Source organism: Homalodisca vitripennis, chromosome 1 (genome assembly GCF_021130785.1).
Source record: "Homalodisca vitripennis isolate AUS2020 chromosome 1, UT_GWSS_2.1, whole genome shotgun sequence".
In the NCBI taxonomy this organism is placed as follows: Eukaryota; Metazoa; Arthropoda; class Insecta; order Hemiptera; family Cicadellidae; genus Homalodisca; species Homalodisca vitripennis.
Window position 1 is genome coordinate 74,985,098 of NC_060207.1, and position 17,970 is coordinate 75,003,067.

The 17,970-nt window shown below is 30.9% G+C and overlaps 1 protein-coding gene across 1 annotated transcript in view; it reads right to left on the reverse strand.

Annotated features, from left to right (window-relative positions):
- Nucleotides 1-17,552, reverse strand: part of LOC124364801 (thioredoxin-2-like) — a 33,525-nt gene extending 15,973 nt beyond the window's left edge. The window contains exons 1-2 of the mRNA XM_046820568.1: nucleotides 17,358-17,552; nucleotides 6,747-6,851 (exon numbers count right to left, since the gene is read on the reverse strand). Of these exons, the coding sequence (XP_046676524.1) occupies nucleotides 6,747-6,851; nucleotides 17,358-17,381 (129 nt within the window). The 5' untranslated portion in view covers nucleotides 17,382-17,552. The remainder of the gene's footprint in view (nucleotides 1-6,746; nucleotides 6,852-17,357) is intronic.
- Between the last annotated feature and the right edge of the window lie 418 nt (nucleotides 17,553-17,970).

Below are 17,970 nucleotides of genomic sequence, written 5' to 3' on the forward strand. Positions count from 1 at the left end.
ACCCACAGTTTTTCACCACCACGGTTTTTTGGTGCAGAGTAGTAATTTAGGTCAACTGTTTCTGAATTATTCAAAAATGTATATCCATAATTCAAATTTAAAACACTGATCAAATTTTTTACATTTATTGAATTATAGTTTTACAAACCTTGTAATACATTTTTGTACCAGTATGTAAAAATATAAAAATTTGGCTCTATCTTAAAATTTGGTTTTATTGAAGAGTATAAAAAATTTCAATAAAATATACATTAGTTTCAGAGGTATACTGATTTCAGAAATATATAGAAACATCCTACATTAAAAATCTTACCATATTTTCAACCTGGAATTCTGATTTAAACCTAACTTCCAGTGTATAAAAAAATAAATCAAACACAAAAATTCTTGCCAGAATTGCATATTTACATGGTGACTTGGAAATGATTTTTTAAATTTATAATAAATACAAATGTATTCTATGCTTTCTTTTTGTGGGGTTCAAAGTTAACTTTAATATTAATTAGGTAATTTAAATAAGTTTTATAAACTATCACTCATATAACAATTCACAAAAATCAATCCCAAAGTTTTCAATTTTGTATATGCCTGTGAGAACATTTTTATTCATTTATAATATGAACTAAGTTCTAAATACGGCATAACAGTTGTGATTCTACATTGCATTTTCTATTCGAGTTATAAGTGATTAATACATAGGTTTATGTTATCATTAAAAATCTGACAGGGCCATTTTAATATTTTCATTACAATATATCATTTTCTTTTCATCTGTAGGATAACTCTTATTATTATCTCTTATTATCTGTAGAAAGATATAGAAACTTAAGTACTTAGCTTCCTCCTATACAAAAGAAGGGTAATGATTTCCGGGCCTGTGTGATGAACTCTTTCATTACGTTCTGTTGGGTCCTTTGATACTTGGTTCTATCAGTGTATTATATTGATTGCTTCGTACTTAGATCACTCTTGGACCAATGAAGGCTATTCATTTCGGGGTCTAGACGATGAACTCTTTCAGTAGATTCTGTCGGGTCCTTTGATACTTGGTTCTATGAGTGTATTATATTGATTGCTTCATACTTAGATTACTCTTGGACCAATGAAGGCTATTGATTTTGGGGGCTAGGCGATGAACTCTTACAGTAGATTCTGTCGGGTCCTTTGATACTTAGTTCTATCAGTGTATTATATTGATTGCTTTGTACTTAGATTACTCGTGGACCAATGAAGGCTATTGATTTCGGGGTCTAGGGGATGAACTCTTTCAGTACGTTCTGTTGGGTCCTTTGATACTTGGTTCTACCAGTGTGCTTCATTAATCCTGACATTCAATTTTGGCCAGAAAAAATTTAACATGGTTGTTGCTAAAAAACATTTTTAAATGAAATGTATTTATTGCCGATCCCTTACTCACACGAAATAAACTATGACTATGACTTCTATGTACTTTTGATGTTGAGTGAACCAGCTTATTTTTGTCACCTAAAAATTAGTAAGAAAATCTGAGTCATATGTATATAACATACCTTGGCTACAAATCTCATTAAACTATACAATTACCTTCCTCAGGTAAGAGTTCTGTTCCTGACTTTTAAGATGGCTGATTAAAAAGTAGAAAGATATTATAAGGTGATAAAATAAAAAAAACTATATTTTTTTTAACATCACAACAAATAAAAATGTATACATGTGTGTGTCATAATAATATCACTTAAAAGACATGTATGCATTAACAGGAGACCATGACAAACAAATTCTAAGATCAATAAAAGGGCGGAGATGTCAGTGAACTCTGCAACTCCTTATCTCTAAAAGCCCAACATGATAGCTACCCATTCCCATTAACTCCCCCCTATTTGCCTACAGCCTATCTCACGTTAGGGGCCCATGTTATGTTGTACAAGTCACAGAACATTACTCTAACATTTTATGTCTCACTCACAGAAATTAAACATGATATTCCATAACAAGATTTGATCATCCTTGTAGACTATACAATGTCAATATTTCAACACTAGATGTATATAATTCCTGATAAATAACGTGAAATTCTGCTCTCCCTTCTGTGCAAATCAAATATTACTTTGAAAGTTTTTGAAACCGATTTATACTTTGTATTTAAGTGGTTTTTACCAAGAGATTCATAACTTACTAACAGTTTAATTCACAATATTGTAATATTGCATAATTGGCCCTAGTGGAATCTAATTAGAGAAGAGATATAAAAATAACTTCTTATGATTTAAAATTGATAGCCGTTTTAAAACTTTTATAAAAAATCCAACTCTCATTCATCCAAATTTCAGTTTGTAAAACTCCCAAGAACAGGCAATCATTTTTTCCCATGACAGTAGGCCATTTTTGAGTGTTTTATACCCTTATTTTTAAAATGTTGAAAAAAATTATGTCGTAATACATTATTTTTTCAGGGAAATGTGGAATAATTATGGTAAACCAAAATTATGCATAAATAATTGAACAAAAATCTTTAACCATTTTTTTCTTATTTTTGAAAGTGATGCAAATACAACAAATATGATAGTTAATTCATTCTTCATTTTATCTAGTTTCAGAAAATATATAATGGTATACAGGTTCTCATGAATACAAATTAAATATATTGTAAAAGCCACAAACAGTACATGAAAGGCTAAATTTGTTACTATGGGTACAATTATTTGGAAAAATTTACAAACAATATAATCCTTACACTAAATGTTTCCAAATTAGACCAAATTCAGAGGACTATATGCATTATAAAATAATACTCGTAAATTAATTAATAAAACATTTTTTTTAAGTGGTGTTGAGAGCGAGAAGTTTCAATAAATTCTTCTTGTGTACATTTAGATACGTAGAAATATTTCACTAATTATTAATACACAGACAAGATGTCTCCTAACTCACTGGATAATGGTAAATCAAATTATTGCTCAGGTCAAGAAAAACACATTTTAACATATGAACATGGGTCTCTGGTGACATCTGTCTGTCTGTCTGTCTCTGTGTGTGTGTGTGTGTGTGTGTGTGTGTGTGTGTGTGTGTGTGTGTGTGCGCGTGTGTGTGTGCGCGCGCGCGTGTGTGTTTCATTAATATGTATCTTACAAACTAATAAATTCAATTCTAACAAATTTGGGGAAAATGTTTATGGTAACAAGCCCAGTTACTGCCAAATATATTATGATATTATCTTTAATATTTAAAAAATGGCATCCATTAAAACTTTTTAACTTTGAATATCTTAAAAACAAGAATTACGAGAATAACATATTTAGACAATTTCATCAGAAATCTAATGACACCAAAATTATTATAATAAATAATTGATTTAGAGCATTTACTGTGAGAAGATATGGCCCTCACTGAGGTTCTCAGCCAACACCAAACAATACAAAAATTGAATTAACAGCAGCTCCAGAATATCTTGTGACTTTTGTTGTTTTTTGTGTGTTATGATCGAAAAGAATTTAAGTACACACATTTGATGTTTTCTCTTAAGAATAATGTAGTGGCAAATATTTGATGTTCAATGAATTTATTTTAAGATCTGTTGTTTTAGGATTTATTTCTTTACTATTGCGGGGTTCCGAAGAGAAACCTAGTTGTTACTGTCAAGGCCTAGGTTGTCTGAGTCTTACAGCGGTCTCTGTCAGACAGCCTATCAGCCTAATTTTGGGACATTATTGAAATAAGATCCTAAAAAATAGTAAAACCGCTATAAAGAAACATAATAAACCATAACCATGACATATCACTAATATTGTAGCTCCCAACTACACTGCACAATAACCTAGATTTACCTAGGCTTATTAATTAGAACATGTATATGAAACCATGAAAATACTAAAAAAAAAACACACACACACACACAATATACACACACATATATATATATATATATATATATATATATATATATATATATATATAAATTTAAAAAGACTTATAACAAACTCGTTTACAAGCAATTAACATTATCTTACAAATGAAATACCATTTTTGACTAAATTTAAATAAACACTTACTGAATTTAAAATAGCTTGATGAAGACAATCATTCTGTGCAGAAGGCAAGTTTTATGACATCACTGTTGCCACAATAGCAAAACAAATGTAACTATTAAAATCTAGTTAAAATGATACATAAATAGTGGTGACTTATGTAATGTATGAAGTTTCAAAACAGGAACATGTCGGATCAACATTATTTTGTTGACACCACTATGGAATAATAATAATTGCCCTTTAATTTCGATTACACTTTTAAGAGTTGTTCTAAATGTTTATTAAAACAGTTTATGAGTTATGGATTTCTATATAAAATAAACATTACTGACAGTAGATTAATTAAAAATGTTTTTTATTGCTTTAAAGTATTTGTTTTATATTTTTATGAATTGTATACTCTAAAAATAAATCAATACAATGTAGCTGTTTTGATTCACCATGTGAAATAGAAATACATTAGTTAAATACAACCTTTAACCCTTTGAGTGCCACAGCATATTTTCCCAAGTCATATGTATAAATTGCCAGAGCATTTCCTTCTGTTTTGCAAGCATGTGGGGAAAAAACTATATTAAAAAAAAACTATTCAACCGATTTGAATAATTTTTTTTTAGTTTGTGTGTTATAAAACAAGGTATTTTTTCCATATAATATTATAATTTTATTTTTGGTATCAATTTACAATATCGTGACCATGGAAAGGTATGTTCATTTTTTTTCCCTGAAAACTACAATTTTTCCTGAAAACAATAGTGAAAAAAAAATTCGTCGGCAACGAAAATCAAAGAAGTTACGATTTTTTGAAATTCTCTGAAAACTCTGTTTTTGACAGTACCTCTTATTACTCCGCGGCTCTCTCAAATAAAGAAGGGACGCCATTTTGAACTATTTTGTTCCTCCGTGTCTATTCCTAACCTCCTTATTTGACAGTTTGGTATTACTCCGTGGGTCTCTCAAATAAAAAAGAGACGCCATTTTGAACTATTTTGTTCCTCCGTGTCTATTCTTAACCTCCTAGTTCAGTAGTGGTAATGGCACACCTTTGTGTTGGATGTTCGTTATCTTACGTGGAAGCAATTCCCCACCTGAACATTAAGGTAAGTGATAAGTTACTGAAATGATAGTGACTAGTACGTTAATCCTGTCAACGATGCCTGTCCGCTGCGCACTGCGCACTGCTTGCTCTTTTAGAAAAAAAATTAACTCGAGCTTGCAAAAGTCGAATCCCAGATCACGTGATGCCCCTGCTCCTTAACGCAATAATGCCCGAAAGGCATCAATATAATACAATAATATTCTTTCCCCCCAGTTTATATGCACCTGTGATAATAATACTAGGCTATAAATGCCCAACCCATGAAAAAAAGTCCATTTTCCATGGTCACGGTATTGTAAATAAATACCTTATTTTTATTTACACAAAAAGAATATAAGTTATAACAAAAAACTAAAAAATTAAATTTCAAGTTTGAACTAAAATTTTATATATATACAATATTTTTTTTATTTTTTTTAGCTATACCATATGAAAGAGCATGAAAAACTGAACAAAAATCATGCATAATAATATAGTGTGTTACAGTAATATTTAACCAGATACTGCAGTATATACAAAATACAACAAAAAGCAATTTTTGTTCAACTTTGTCAAAAGTTTAGAAACAATATTATCTATCCTATTTCACTCAATGAAGTAAGACTACTGTAAAATACTAATTATATATTTATATAATTCAACAATAAAATATACACAGGCCTACAACATAACCTTACTTCACCTAAAATCAATAGTTTGATTGGAACTTGCGTTTTACTTCATCACCAATTCAACAATAAAATATACATCACTAAACAAATAAACTCGAAAAAAGAAGTTTATAAATGCATTGTAATTTTTACTGAACACAATTGCAGAATAGTAATAACAACAGTTTTCAGCATAAACACACAAAACTAGCACAATGCACCCAACAAACCAAACTCTGTACTTAATGGCAACAAGTAGCAGGTGACCAACTATTGCGTCATCTGTTTTTTTTTCTGATTGCAAATAACTACAAGGAGGCGGTGAACAATAAAAATCAATCACAATCGATTGTTCGAAACTAGTAGATTGCTGTGAAATAAGTTATTTGTCAAAACAAAAATGAATTATATGTGATATTAATTAAATACAAATCGTCTACTGGGTAGATGCCAGCAATTTATGCACATTTCACAACATCTACTATGTAGACGCTGCGGCACTCAAAGGGTTAAGTTAGTTTTTGAATCAAGGCAAAATACTAATTATTGAATTCACTGATCCCCATAATAGCGGAGTTACTAGTATATAAATACTTGATTTAATAGCAAATTCTAAGTTATTACATATAATTTTTATGAAAATTAAAATATTAATTAATTTGTAATTATTTAAAATATTAGTGATTGTTAGATAGGTTTTCAACTTGTGCATTCTGAAACTCAGAAAATGTGAGAAAAAACCTTATTTTAAATTTTTTTAGTATTGAACATCACAATAGCAGCTACATCAGCTCACTGGAAACCAGCCAAATAACTGATGTTCACTTTCCATTCTTACATTCAATCCTTAGCAATGTTGAAAGGGATGATATACAATACACTATACCAAACTTTTCTGATTATCAGAATCACAATATAACAGGATAACATTTTAAAGTATGCCATATTAAATGTGTATGAAAGCCATGCAAGTCAAACAATGCCACTGACCGCAATTTGAGGGGCAATCATTTTACAGGGTCCACACCAGGTGGCGAAAAAGTCAATCACAACCAGATTGTTTCCAGCCTCTTTCAGCTTGGCTTCCAGGTCTTTCTGAAATCAGACACCAAGTATCGTTATTTTGAATGTATTGTTAGCCACAATCAATATGAAATCACACTGAAGATACGACAGAGGAAACAGTGGCCATAAAAAATGCCCTGAAAACAAAAAATAATAGAAGTTAGTGGATATAATATACCGCTGTATATGGGTCAAAAGTGGTTGCTAACATGTGTGTTGGAGAAGAATGAAGAAGATAAAGTAAAAGTGACATTTCTGTATTCTGCTCATCTTTTGTCATTTTCATATCCACGAAATCTAGACATATTGTGAATATCTTGATGATTAATGTAACAAAATGTAAAGAAATCTGTAGTAGGTAGGATGAGTAAAAGTTTCATAAAACACCTTTCAATTATTATTTAACTACGAACCCATTAGCCTCCCACTTTGAAATTTAGAGAGTCATGTAACATAAATTTAAACTAGTTATAGGAATATTTTGTTTTCAAAAGTGCTTTTTTAAATTTCATTTTTCAAAAAAATGTTATTACAAAGTATGTTGTAGCGCTGCAGGAGTATTTAAAAATAAATAAAATGACACCCCTATCATATCTAGCTCAACTAAGAAAAAATCTATAGTAATTTCAAAATATATTGACTGCGGTTTGTTGTTGTAGTAGATTTCGAGAAACTTTACACAGCTGTAAATTTAAAACCCTTTGACATATTTTTTTTATTGGCAGTTTTCCTTTGATGGAATGAGGACAAACTTTATACCAAATTTCATCAAATTCAGAAGTGGTCAAGATAAATTTTTTAAGTGTGTTGATATTAGAAGTTTTACGTAAATAGTAATCATGCTAAAAATTATGCTATTAAAAATTAAAAAATGTATAATTCAGTTTTTTAAATTGGTATAAGAACCATTATAGTAGTTAACAAAACCTAATGACTAGAGGAAATTTACACATAAATAATTTTCTACTATGTAGTTTTAAACATGAAAACAAATATATAACACCATGCTTTGCACAAAGAAAGCTTTTGTGAGGCAAATACAATATCCTTGACATCCGAAGATTATTCAAATGAAAATAATAATATGATTTTATAAGGAAACAAAACATTGGTAAAATGATGTCAATACTTGAATAAAGCTATGCCCAATTTACATTAATCCAGCAAGGAATAAACTATACCGTAGTAATTTTTAATGTAAAAAGCTAGTAAAACTAATTTATCAACAAGAGCAATGTGATTTTACTTCAGTGACCTCCAAAGGAAACAAGACAGTCAACAATTTTATATTACGTAACTCCAAGGACTTTAGTAGTCTACAGTAAAAAATAACCTTGTTCTCCCTCTATAACCAAATCCATTTACTTAAACATGATAAATATATATATATATATATACTGGTAATATTAACAACCAACGTTCAATATCATTTGGTGAGAAACTGCATACCAACTGAAATGATTCAGAAATGTGTTAGACTATAATTATACAAGCAGTCAGTATAACGTGGCAGTATTTCCAATGACTGGATCTATTGTGCAACACATCACTTCTCAGAAATTGTCTCTGTAACCTTCCACAATCCTCCTAATGTCTCATACAACCACAATGCATCACGCCTCTGGCAACATTACACAAGTTCCATCTCCACATCAGCTAAAATCCATTCTGATTAAAAAGCATAAGTGATTAAATACTTTTACAACAGTTGTTTGATTTTAGTTTTAGCAACTGTAGTACTAATAATATGCTATAAATAGTTATTTTTATAACAATTAATGAAATAAGATTGTATGCCATGACAATGTACATTTTATATATACAAAATACACACACACACACACACGCATGCACGCACACGCACACACACATATATATATATATATATATATATATATATATATATATATATATATATATATACATGCATACACACATTTCAATATCAGCCATTCCTTACATATTAGATGTGACATTTAGACTGAACTATACATTTCAATACTAATGAAATAAAGGGCATTATTTATTGTAATACCCCAAAAAGCCTACTGAATTTGATTTTAAATTATAGTTGGTATAAAATACATGATTTTGTTATAAAACCAATTAAAATGTGAGTATCGGGTGTGAAAAAATTGCCCTACATATGCCCATAGAGGGACCTATAAATATAAAACTAGAAATTATGCAAAGTAAATATTCTGGAGGTATTGTCATTTTTTAGATAAATATCAGTATCAATACAATTTTAAGTTAAAGTTATTATTTGTTTAAAATTGAGAAATTCTTTGCATCAGGCGTGATGTATTGAATATGACAAATTTATGCAGTCACAATAAGTAACTAGAAATTAGTGGGTTTATTTTTAAGATAAGCTTTCAAAAAGGCATTAAATTGTAATTTAATAGACATATTTTTCAACTAGTTTCCTCTTACTTCTTAAAAAATAACTTAAAATGTACACATACTTATATAAGAAACACTTATTACTGATAAAGTAGCTAATATTATCCAATAGCCTACAATTTCATTATTATTAGTTGTTACTCTACAGTTAAAATAAACTTGCCATCTATATGACTGTACTGGCAGCTAGTTTCATGCTGGGCTACAAGAGCCTACAAGAGGCTATAGATCAATATTGAGGTCTCCAAAAAAAAGCCTTACACCATTACCATCTTTGATGAACTATGATGATTTATCTTTTTAACATAGAATTTCATAAATGTAACAATTTTCTTCAGTATAATTCTGACACCAGCTAATTAAAATTTTGGTTTCATTTGCAATGATTAACCACACCAAAACAGGCACTTGTACAAAAAGTAAAAATTTATTATGACAAATATGAAAAAAATCTAATGTACTTGCCAGAAATACAAAATGTATTGCACGTAACAGAATTTCACAATATACTTATATTAAAATAAAAACAAATTTTTATATTAAAGTGAGATAGCATACTTTAAGAACCTTAAATATGAATATGAGAAATGTATTAATGGTGTAAATACAAAATATATACAATTAATAAGAATAATATACCCTTAACACTTTACTTTAATGGAGATTTGGCACTAGGGTGGGTAATGTTTTAAATTTATAACAGCAATAATTTATGTTATTTTTTTTGTCTTTAATGAACTAAGTAAGAGAAAAATAGATTGCAAGAAAAGAAAATTTAAAAAGCTTTGTTTTAATCATTTAACAGTTTTTTAGGTACCCAAAGCCATGTTTTATTAAATTTTTTTGCTCTTTTACAGAGACAGGTTTGCTGAGTTCAGATATATACTTTTTTATGCAAAAAAGGTTACTTTAAGTTTTTTTTTCCAATGTTTATATTTCTCCCAAGTCATTTTCACTAACCGTGTCTATGATTGATCACACAAACTAAATCACTCGCCTATTTGTATTTCGGATATTTTCATGGTACAATAAATACTAAAAATAAAACTTAAAAATACTCCAGGACTAGTGACATGCAACAATCACCTTAGCTGTCTGCACTGTGCGACCATTATAACCTATATATAAATATATTGGATATAACCCGGCAGAAGGCGCATCACAAAAGTTTTCTTCTGGGTATATAGTTCATCTCAAAAAAAGTTTCGTGCGTTTGGCAGCCATGAGCATCATGTTACTTCACGAGCCTCTTTCTCAGAATAGAATGCAACACCATAATAAACCCTAATATACTCAGGCTCAGTGTCAGTTCAAATTGCATAGAGGCCTGGACAATATCTCAGTTTGCACATTCATGTAACTGTATTGTTAGAATAAAACTCTGTATGCACCCCTTCACGTGACTGTGTTTTATAGTGTATATTTATTAGTGACTTTTAGACTTTAGAGCTCTTGTTGTAAGTGTGCTTTGTAAAATGAACATCAACAAAGAAAATAGGATCACCAGACTTATATAGTTTAGAAAGGAGATGGGTGAAAATAAAGTTTAGAGACCTCTTGGAGGGTTAAGGAGAGAACTTTTCAATGAAGACAATCATGAAGAACTTTTTTTATGTCAATGATGATGCTGAAAATCTTGATGGTATATTAGTTCAAATAGGTGATGATGGAAAAGAGCAAGAAAAAGGCATAGCAGAATTGCCACGATATGTATTAGATGATACAGATGACCTCGAAAATCTCTAAAAGACAGACAATGATGCGATATATACTAATGGATGGCTTGCTTATATAAGCAAAGATATTAATAATCTGGTATCTTCATCAAAAGCCAAAAGCAAGAGCACAATGAGACACACAGCATTCTTCAAATAATGAGAGTTGGTCATGTCGCCATTGACACAAAGATTTACAGTGTTTGTAAATAACATCCAGAATACTACATTGTGAGTTTGTCACAGTGGATGAGATGCTTAAAGCATTTCGAGGTGGGAGCAATTTCCAGCAATATCTCGAATAATCCAGCAAAATATGAAATCAAGATTTTTGCATTGGTGTGTGCAAAAGTACTTTTATACCAGCAATCTACAAAATCTATTCTGGTAAGCAACTTGAGGGACCATTTTAAGTCGATAACTGGCTAAATATTGTTGTGAAACATCTAAAAGAACCAATTTTCAGGAAGTGGAAGGAACGTAACCATTGGCAACTGGTACTTCCACTGTGTTTTTACTTACTAAAAGAACACTGGCTCAAAGTAGTAGGTACACCGCGAAAAAAAACAAATGTGAAATTCCTCGAGCTCTCCTTGAAACCAAGGCTAGGCCTGTAGACAGTTCAATGTTTGCGTTTAGAGATGGATGCAATATAATAAATAATATCAAGGAAACAAAAAGAATTATTTGTTGCTATCTTCTATGCATGGTGACATGATCGACCAAAATGAGTCTTCCACTACATTTGGAAAAACTGAAATCATACTATTTTACAACACCAGTAAAGGAGGAGATGATGTTGTGGACATATACGCTATAAGGAAAATAACAATGTCACAAGAAATCAGCAACTGATGGCCCGATGACTTTTTTTATTTGCTCTTGAACATAGCAACATAGAACAGCTTCACTATTTTTAAGGAGAACATGAGCCAGCCAAAAATATTGAGACAAATGTTTTTTAACCCTTTCAGGGCCAGGAGCAAATATGAGATGTTTGAAAAATTTTTTCACATCTCATATCTTCTTGTGACTAGTCAAAAGTGCCAGGCTAAAATTGGCGATTTTGCAGTCTCCTAGATTAAAATTTATAAGTTTTCATAAAAATTAGAGAATAACCTAAAAGTTGCACCAAATTACTCATCATAGATATATACTATCAACAAAAAAATATGTAGGTGTAGTTTTAAGTAATTTAAAATTTTAAAAAATGTTTTAATAGATTACATAAAAAATTGTTATTTTTTATTTTTTTGCAAATAACTAAAAAAGGAAAAATAATTTTACTGTGGGAAAGCTATTTTATTATATCATACATTTAGAAAGGAACAACCAGACAAAATTTGTGTTATTTACCTCATAAATAAATTTTGTACGACACATTTATAAATACGCATAATTGTAACTTCGCAACATAAAATGTTAAAGCAACTGACTCTTACATTGCAAGAAACTTAAAATAAATATTCACATTATGGATGTACTGGTAAACAGATGATTGTAGAATCCATAAACAGTTTCAATACAGTTAAAAAACACTATTTACCAAGAAATATTTACACAATTTTTATTTGAAATTTATTTACATTTTTCTATGTGCTATTTACAATTTCACTCCCGTGAGATCGCAAATTGTCAGTCATTGTAACTACTACACACAATAGCTAAAGCACGTAACAACTAAAACTACTAATATTTACAACCACAAAATAAAATTATGAAAAAGAATTCAGCATACAATAATGCGATTACACTAAACCATAAAGAATTAACAACGAAAGATCGAGTCAGCTGATAATGTCATGTGACAATTACGAAATAAAAATGCATAGACCTCCAAAATAAAAATGATATTCATATTAATTATCTACAAATATACCAGGGAATAAAAAAACATAAAACTTGAAACGTCGTATTTATATAAGAAAACGACGAATATCAAGGAGACAATATATTGCCACCTGGCGCTTTTTCGCATATGTCACCGACAGCAATATTTTGCTGCCTGGCACTTTTCAGACAAGATCTATGGCGGCAATATATTGCCTCCTGACCCGGAAAGGGTTAAGATGATTGACAAAGGATTTCTGTAAAAAAAATATATGCAATCACAAGTGGACTTATCTGCTATCAGCAGATGTCACTTCTAGAAGAATGCTTCAAGTGTGATTGGCAACAAAATCAACTATCAAAGACTAGATGTACAAAATGCCAATTCTTCATCTGTAAAAAACACGCCCCCACACAGTGTGGTGACTGCATCTAAGGTAAAGAAAACATGGAAGTGGACAATTGTGAATGAACATAAAGGGAAGCAGGAAAGACTCATTATTAGGTATGTTGTCCATTATTTCTAATTAAAGTAATTTTTTAGTATATGTAATGACTGATTAGCAGTATTAATTAAACACATTTAACCATTTTAGCACTATTATGGAAATATATATTATGGGTTATGTACGATATATGTACATATATACAGAATGACTCAGATAACATGTATTAACATATTAGGAAGACAACTCTGCTATAATAAAGAAACAAAATGCAACCCCTATATTCATATTATTTTAAATAAAATTTAAGTAAAGGTGTACCAAAGCTCCTTCCACCTCCTGTAATCGAATCTCAAAACCGTCAAATGTAAACCTGTAACATAACTTATGAGAGATTGCTTTAAAACTCTAGTTACAAGAAACATGTTGGTGGTTTAAAGATATTTTACTGTGTTAAGATGCCAGATCAAAACATAAAAAAATTAGGGTTTTACATAAAACCCGATATCTTTTGAAATAGAAAAGAAACAGTACAAATCTGCAGATTTTTAAATCTACAATAAATTCCGTTTAGAAGAGAGTTTTCCAAGAGTAAAGACATCTATGACATGTCTGTGGATGTGTGTTAAGAAGGGTTATTTATAGTATAGCTCCTGCTCTAACAGACTTAATAAATTTGTGTCTGTCCGAAGGGGTTTTCCCTAAGATTTTGAAGGCATCGAGGTCTGACCCTGTCTACAAGAAGGGTCCACAAAACGAGGTATCGAGCTTCAGACCTAATACCTATGTTTGCCAAAGTCACTGAATCTGTCATGCTGGAGCAGCTGTGCAACTTTTTTGATTGATTCACATCACCTCTTGGTACCAGCACAGTTTGGCTTCAGAAGGCATATATCTACTGTCGAAGCTGTGGACTCACTTCTTCAGGCCATTCTTAATTCTTTTGAAGCAAAAAGTTTCTACTGCTGTACTGTTATGTGACCTTTCACGTGCCTTCGATTGCGTGTTGCACAAGATCTTTTGAAAAAGCTGGAAAGGTACGGCTTACGGGGTTGCGCCCTGAAAAACTTGAAATCTTACTTACACCAAAGGAAGCAATCTGTAACCTGGGATGGTACAAACCTCAAACCCCTTGGTTGTTGAGCATGGAGTGCCTCAGGGCTCAATTCCGGGGCCATTTCTGTTTATTTATTTTTATTATTAATATTTATACAATGTAGCAGGTAATATTCTGCTGTATGCCGATCACTCAACCTTGTTTGCAACTCATGAGGACTGTACAACCGCAGAAACACTTGTTAAGAACCTTTTTTACAAATGCTTCATATTGGTTCAGTTATAACAGTTATTGTCCCTAAACCAGGATAAGACTCTGGTGATTACTTTTAGCTTGTGCAACAATGGTGCTAATTTGGAGGGAGTGAAGTTGCTTGGCTTTAATCTTGATTCGAAGCTTGTCTGGAATAAGCATGTTGATGCCTTGTGTAGTAAGCTAAGTAGGGTAATTTTTTGCTTCGAAAGCTTAAAGCAGAAATGCCCTCTGAGTTTGTTAAGTTAGCTTACTTTGCCTTTTTCCACTCCCACATTGTTTATGGTACCCCAGGCTTTTGGGACACTCTACCAGTGTAATTAGAGTTCTTCGGTTACAGAAAAAAGCCCTTAGGGTCCTAAGTGGGGCACAGTTGCTTGAACACTGTAGACCACTGTTTCTCAACACCAGATTATGACAGTGTACAATGTATATACCGATGTCTTTTAGCAATTAAGCATAAAGAACATGACTACATCACTAATGCAGGTGTAACATAGTATGAAACCAGGAAATGCCTTGATGTCCATGTAAATAGATATCTAGGTTACACAAGATTTCAAATTGCTTCCCTATTATAGGCACTAAAATGTTCAACTCCATACTCCTTACAGTTAGACAGTTCCCGGTACAGAAGTTTGGACCTGTCCTAAAATCCTGGTTGTCAGATATCCCTTTCTGCTTCCCTTCTGCTTGGCTATTTAAATTTATTTTTTTTTATTTTTTATTTCTGCATGTGTTTAGTGTTATTATCTGTATATTGCATGGCCCAATACTCTTTAGATTGATTTATGTACTTCAATTAATGAACCCTGATTAAAATAATGGTTCTTAGTCATATCAAGACTGTTTTGTATTCTTAGATGTAGTCTTTCACAAAATGTATGCCTAGTTTTAGTTTTAGTATTCACATTTATGCCTAGTTATATTTATATTATTTTGTATTAGTGCAGGGCCTGTTATATATTAATTAATTAATTAGTGCAAGGACATGAACTAATGCACACTGTTTGTATCTATTAGTCAAATCTTTATATTTCTTATATGTAGTGATTTTTTTAAATGTTGGTTAGTGTTCAATTTTAATACCTGCATGAATGCTTAGTTTTATTTATATTTTTAGTACACGACCTGATGGACATTTATTGGTGCACAGACTCTAATTATTGCACACAGCTAGGTTTTGTAGTTGAATGTTGTTTTCACTAGACGTAGCCTATTAAAATTTGTATATCGGCTGAATAAATCATTTGAATCATTCGAATTTGAATCCCACATGTATTCTGCCAATTAAATTCTTCAGTTTGAGGTAAAGATAAAAATTATTCATGATGAACTTATAAATTAATCATGCATACGACAATCAATGAAAACAAAAACTAAAAAACAATTAATTATTTGAAAGTGACAGACGATTTGTGCGTCTAGGGCTAGTACTTGAAGAGTTGCTCGTATAGGCCTATTTGGAGGCAATTTGGCGAGAGGTAGTATTACTCGAGTATTTTTCGGTTTATTGTGAAACAAAAAAAGTGCTAGTAACATATAATGAAATTTATTTTGGTTCCCAATAAGGAAACTTGTCAAATAATAGTACCTGCAGATAATACTAAAGTAGCTTTCAAAACTAATACGCTCTGCTCAATAACTTATATAGCATATAAGCGTCAAATATTTGTTGTGACAAAAAATATCCTACTAAAGGAAATTGTTAAAATGATTCTAGGTAACATGGATAATATAAATACGGGTAGGGTACGATAAGCGGACCCGGTTTTTTATATCAAAATTGGCAAACGATATTACTTAATCATAACCATCAATATAATCAATCGATACAGATAATTATTTTTAACAATTAACTTAAATAATCTATATCAGCAGCTGTAAACTGTTTAAAATAATACAAGTAAGGTAATATTTCAATTTTATATAAGTAACATTTTATTATTAAAAATGACAGTCAATTTTAAAAAACTACACAACATTGCTTTGGAAGGTGATAAAACATGTTTTTCATGACTTCAACATGTTGGACTCGTGCGGAAAAAACCCATTATGTGAAATTTGTGGGAAAGAAACAACTGTAACTGTGAGAGGAGCAAATATCGCCGTCTTCAGTTTTCCTAATTTTGGTTATAATAATTTGTTTGATCACTGTAAATATTAGATCCATATTTTAATTTACCACATATGATTGTTATTGAGAACTATAGATACTTTATATCGATTGATAGTCTAGGATTTGAGATGCGAATATTAGGTATCAATGATTACAAAACATTCTTCGATATAAAAAACCAGGTTCGCTTATCGTACCCTACCCATAAATACTATCCTGAAATAGATATTACATATAATTAGTGGTTTTTTTTATTGTAATATAAATAGTTCTGACACAATACTAACAAATGTTTTCTATTTTTCTCAAGCCCCATATAGTGCTACCCTATTATATCTTTTCAGTTATAAAAGAGGCTTTTTATAGTACTCCTATTGCTTAGTCATTGACATGGTTCCAAGGTGATCAATAAAATAATATTGGAAACTAGTATTGATGGATTGTAAAATTGAATATGAAGTTTTGCATTTTACTAATGATTGATCTTTAAGAAACAGACATGTAATAATTTTGTGAGACTTACTTTTAATTCAATAAATATTTTCTCGTGCAAACTACATTACTCATAAATTAGGGGGAAAGGATCGCCAGTTTGACAAGATTTGCTGGGTTAGTAAACATGTTAGAACCAAATTTTTGTTACCAAAAAATGTTACCACACGTGTTGAAAATGTTCAAACCTAGGGAAAATATTAAAAGAATGGAACTTACCTCGTCTTTTACGTGATGAACCATTATTTTTAAAGTATTAGGTAACAAAATTAACTTTGAAGCTACAAATAAATTGGTTTAATCAACCGCTTCACTTGACAAACACGACTTACTACTACACCAACCAATACGTCTATTCTGTTCGAACCGCTTGCAGTATCAGGACGTAATGACGAAAGAAAAGGGGAGATACAGCAATAGGAAGGGGATTCCGATTACGTAGCTATTTCTCTGAACTCGCCGTCCCAGCCTGAATCACTGAGTGCCTGAGTGGCCGGTTTCTGAAAACAATACCGGTGAGTCCGGTGTTTTCAAAAGATCTCATTTACAACTATAACTAAGTCAAAGAGTCAAACAATCTTTATTCGTAATAATCACGTTAAATGGAATAGTGTCAAAAATTAGTTTTAGAGTAAACAGTAAATTACATACAAAGAAATAACAATTTTTATACATTATTAAAAAAATGTATAATATAAAAAAAACTCCAAATAACTGTAAATTGGGTTGTTGGTAAAAAATGTGTTGAGCTCTTGTCTGAAGTGCTTTACAGACAACAGTCTTGTGTCAACAGGTAAAAGATTGAAAAGCTTCACTGATACCACCTCAACAC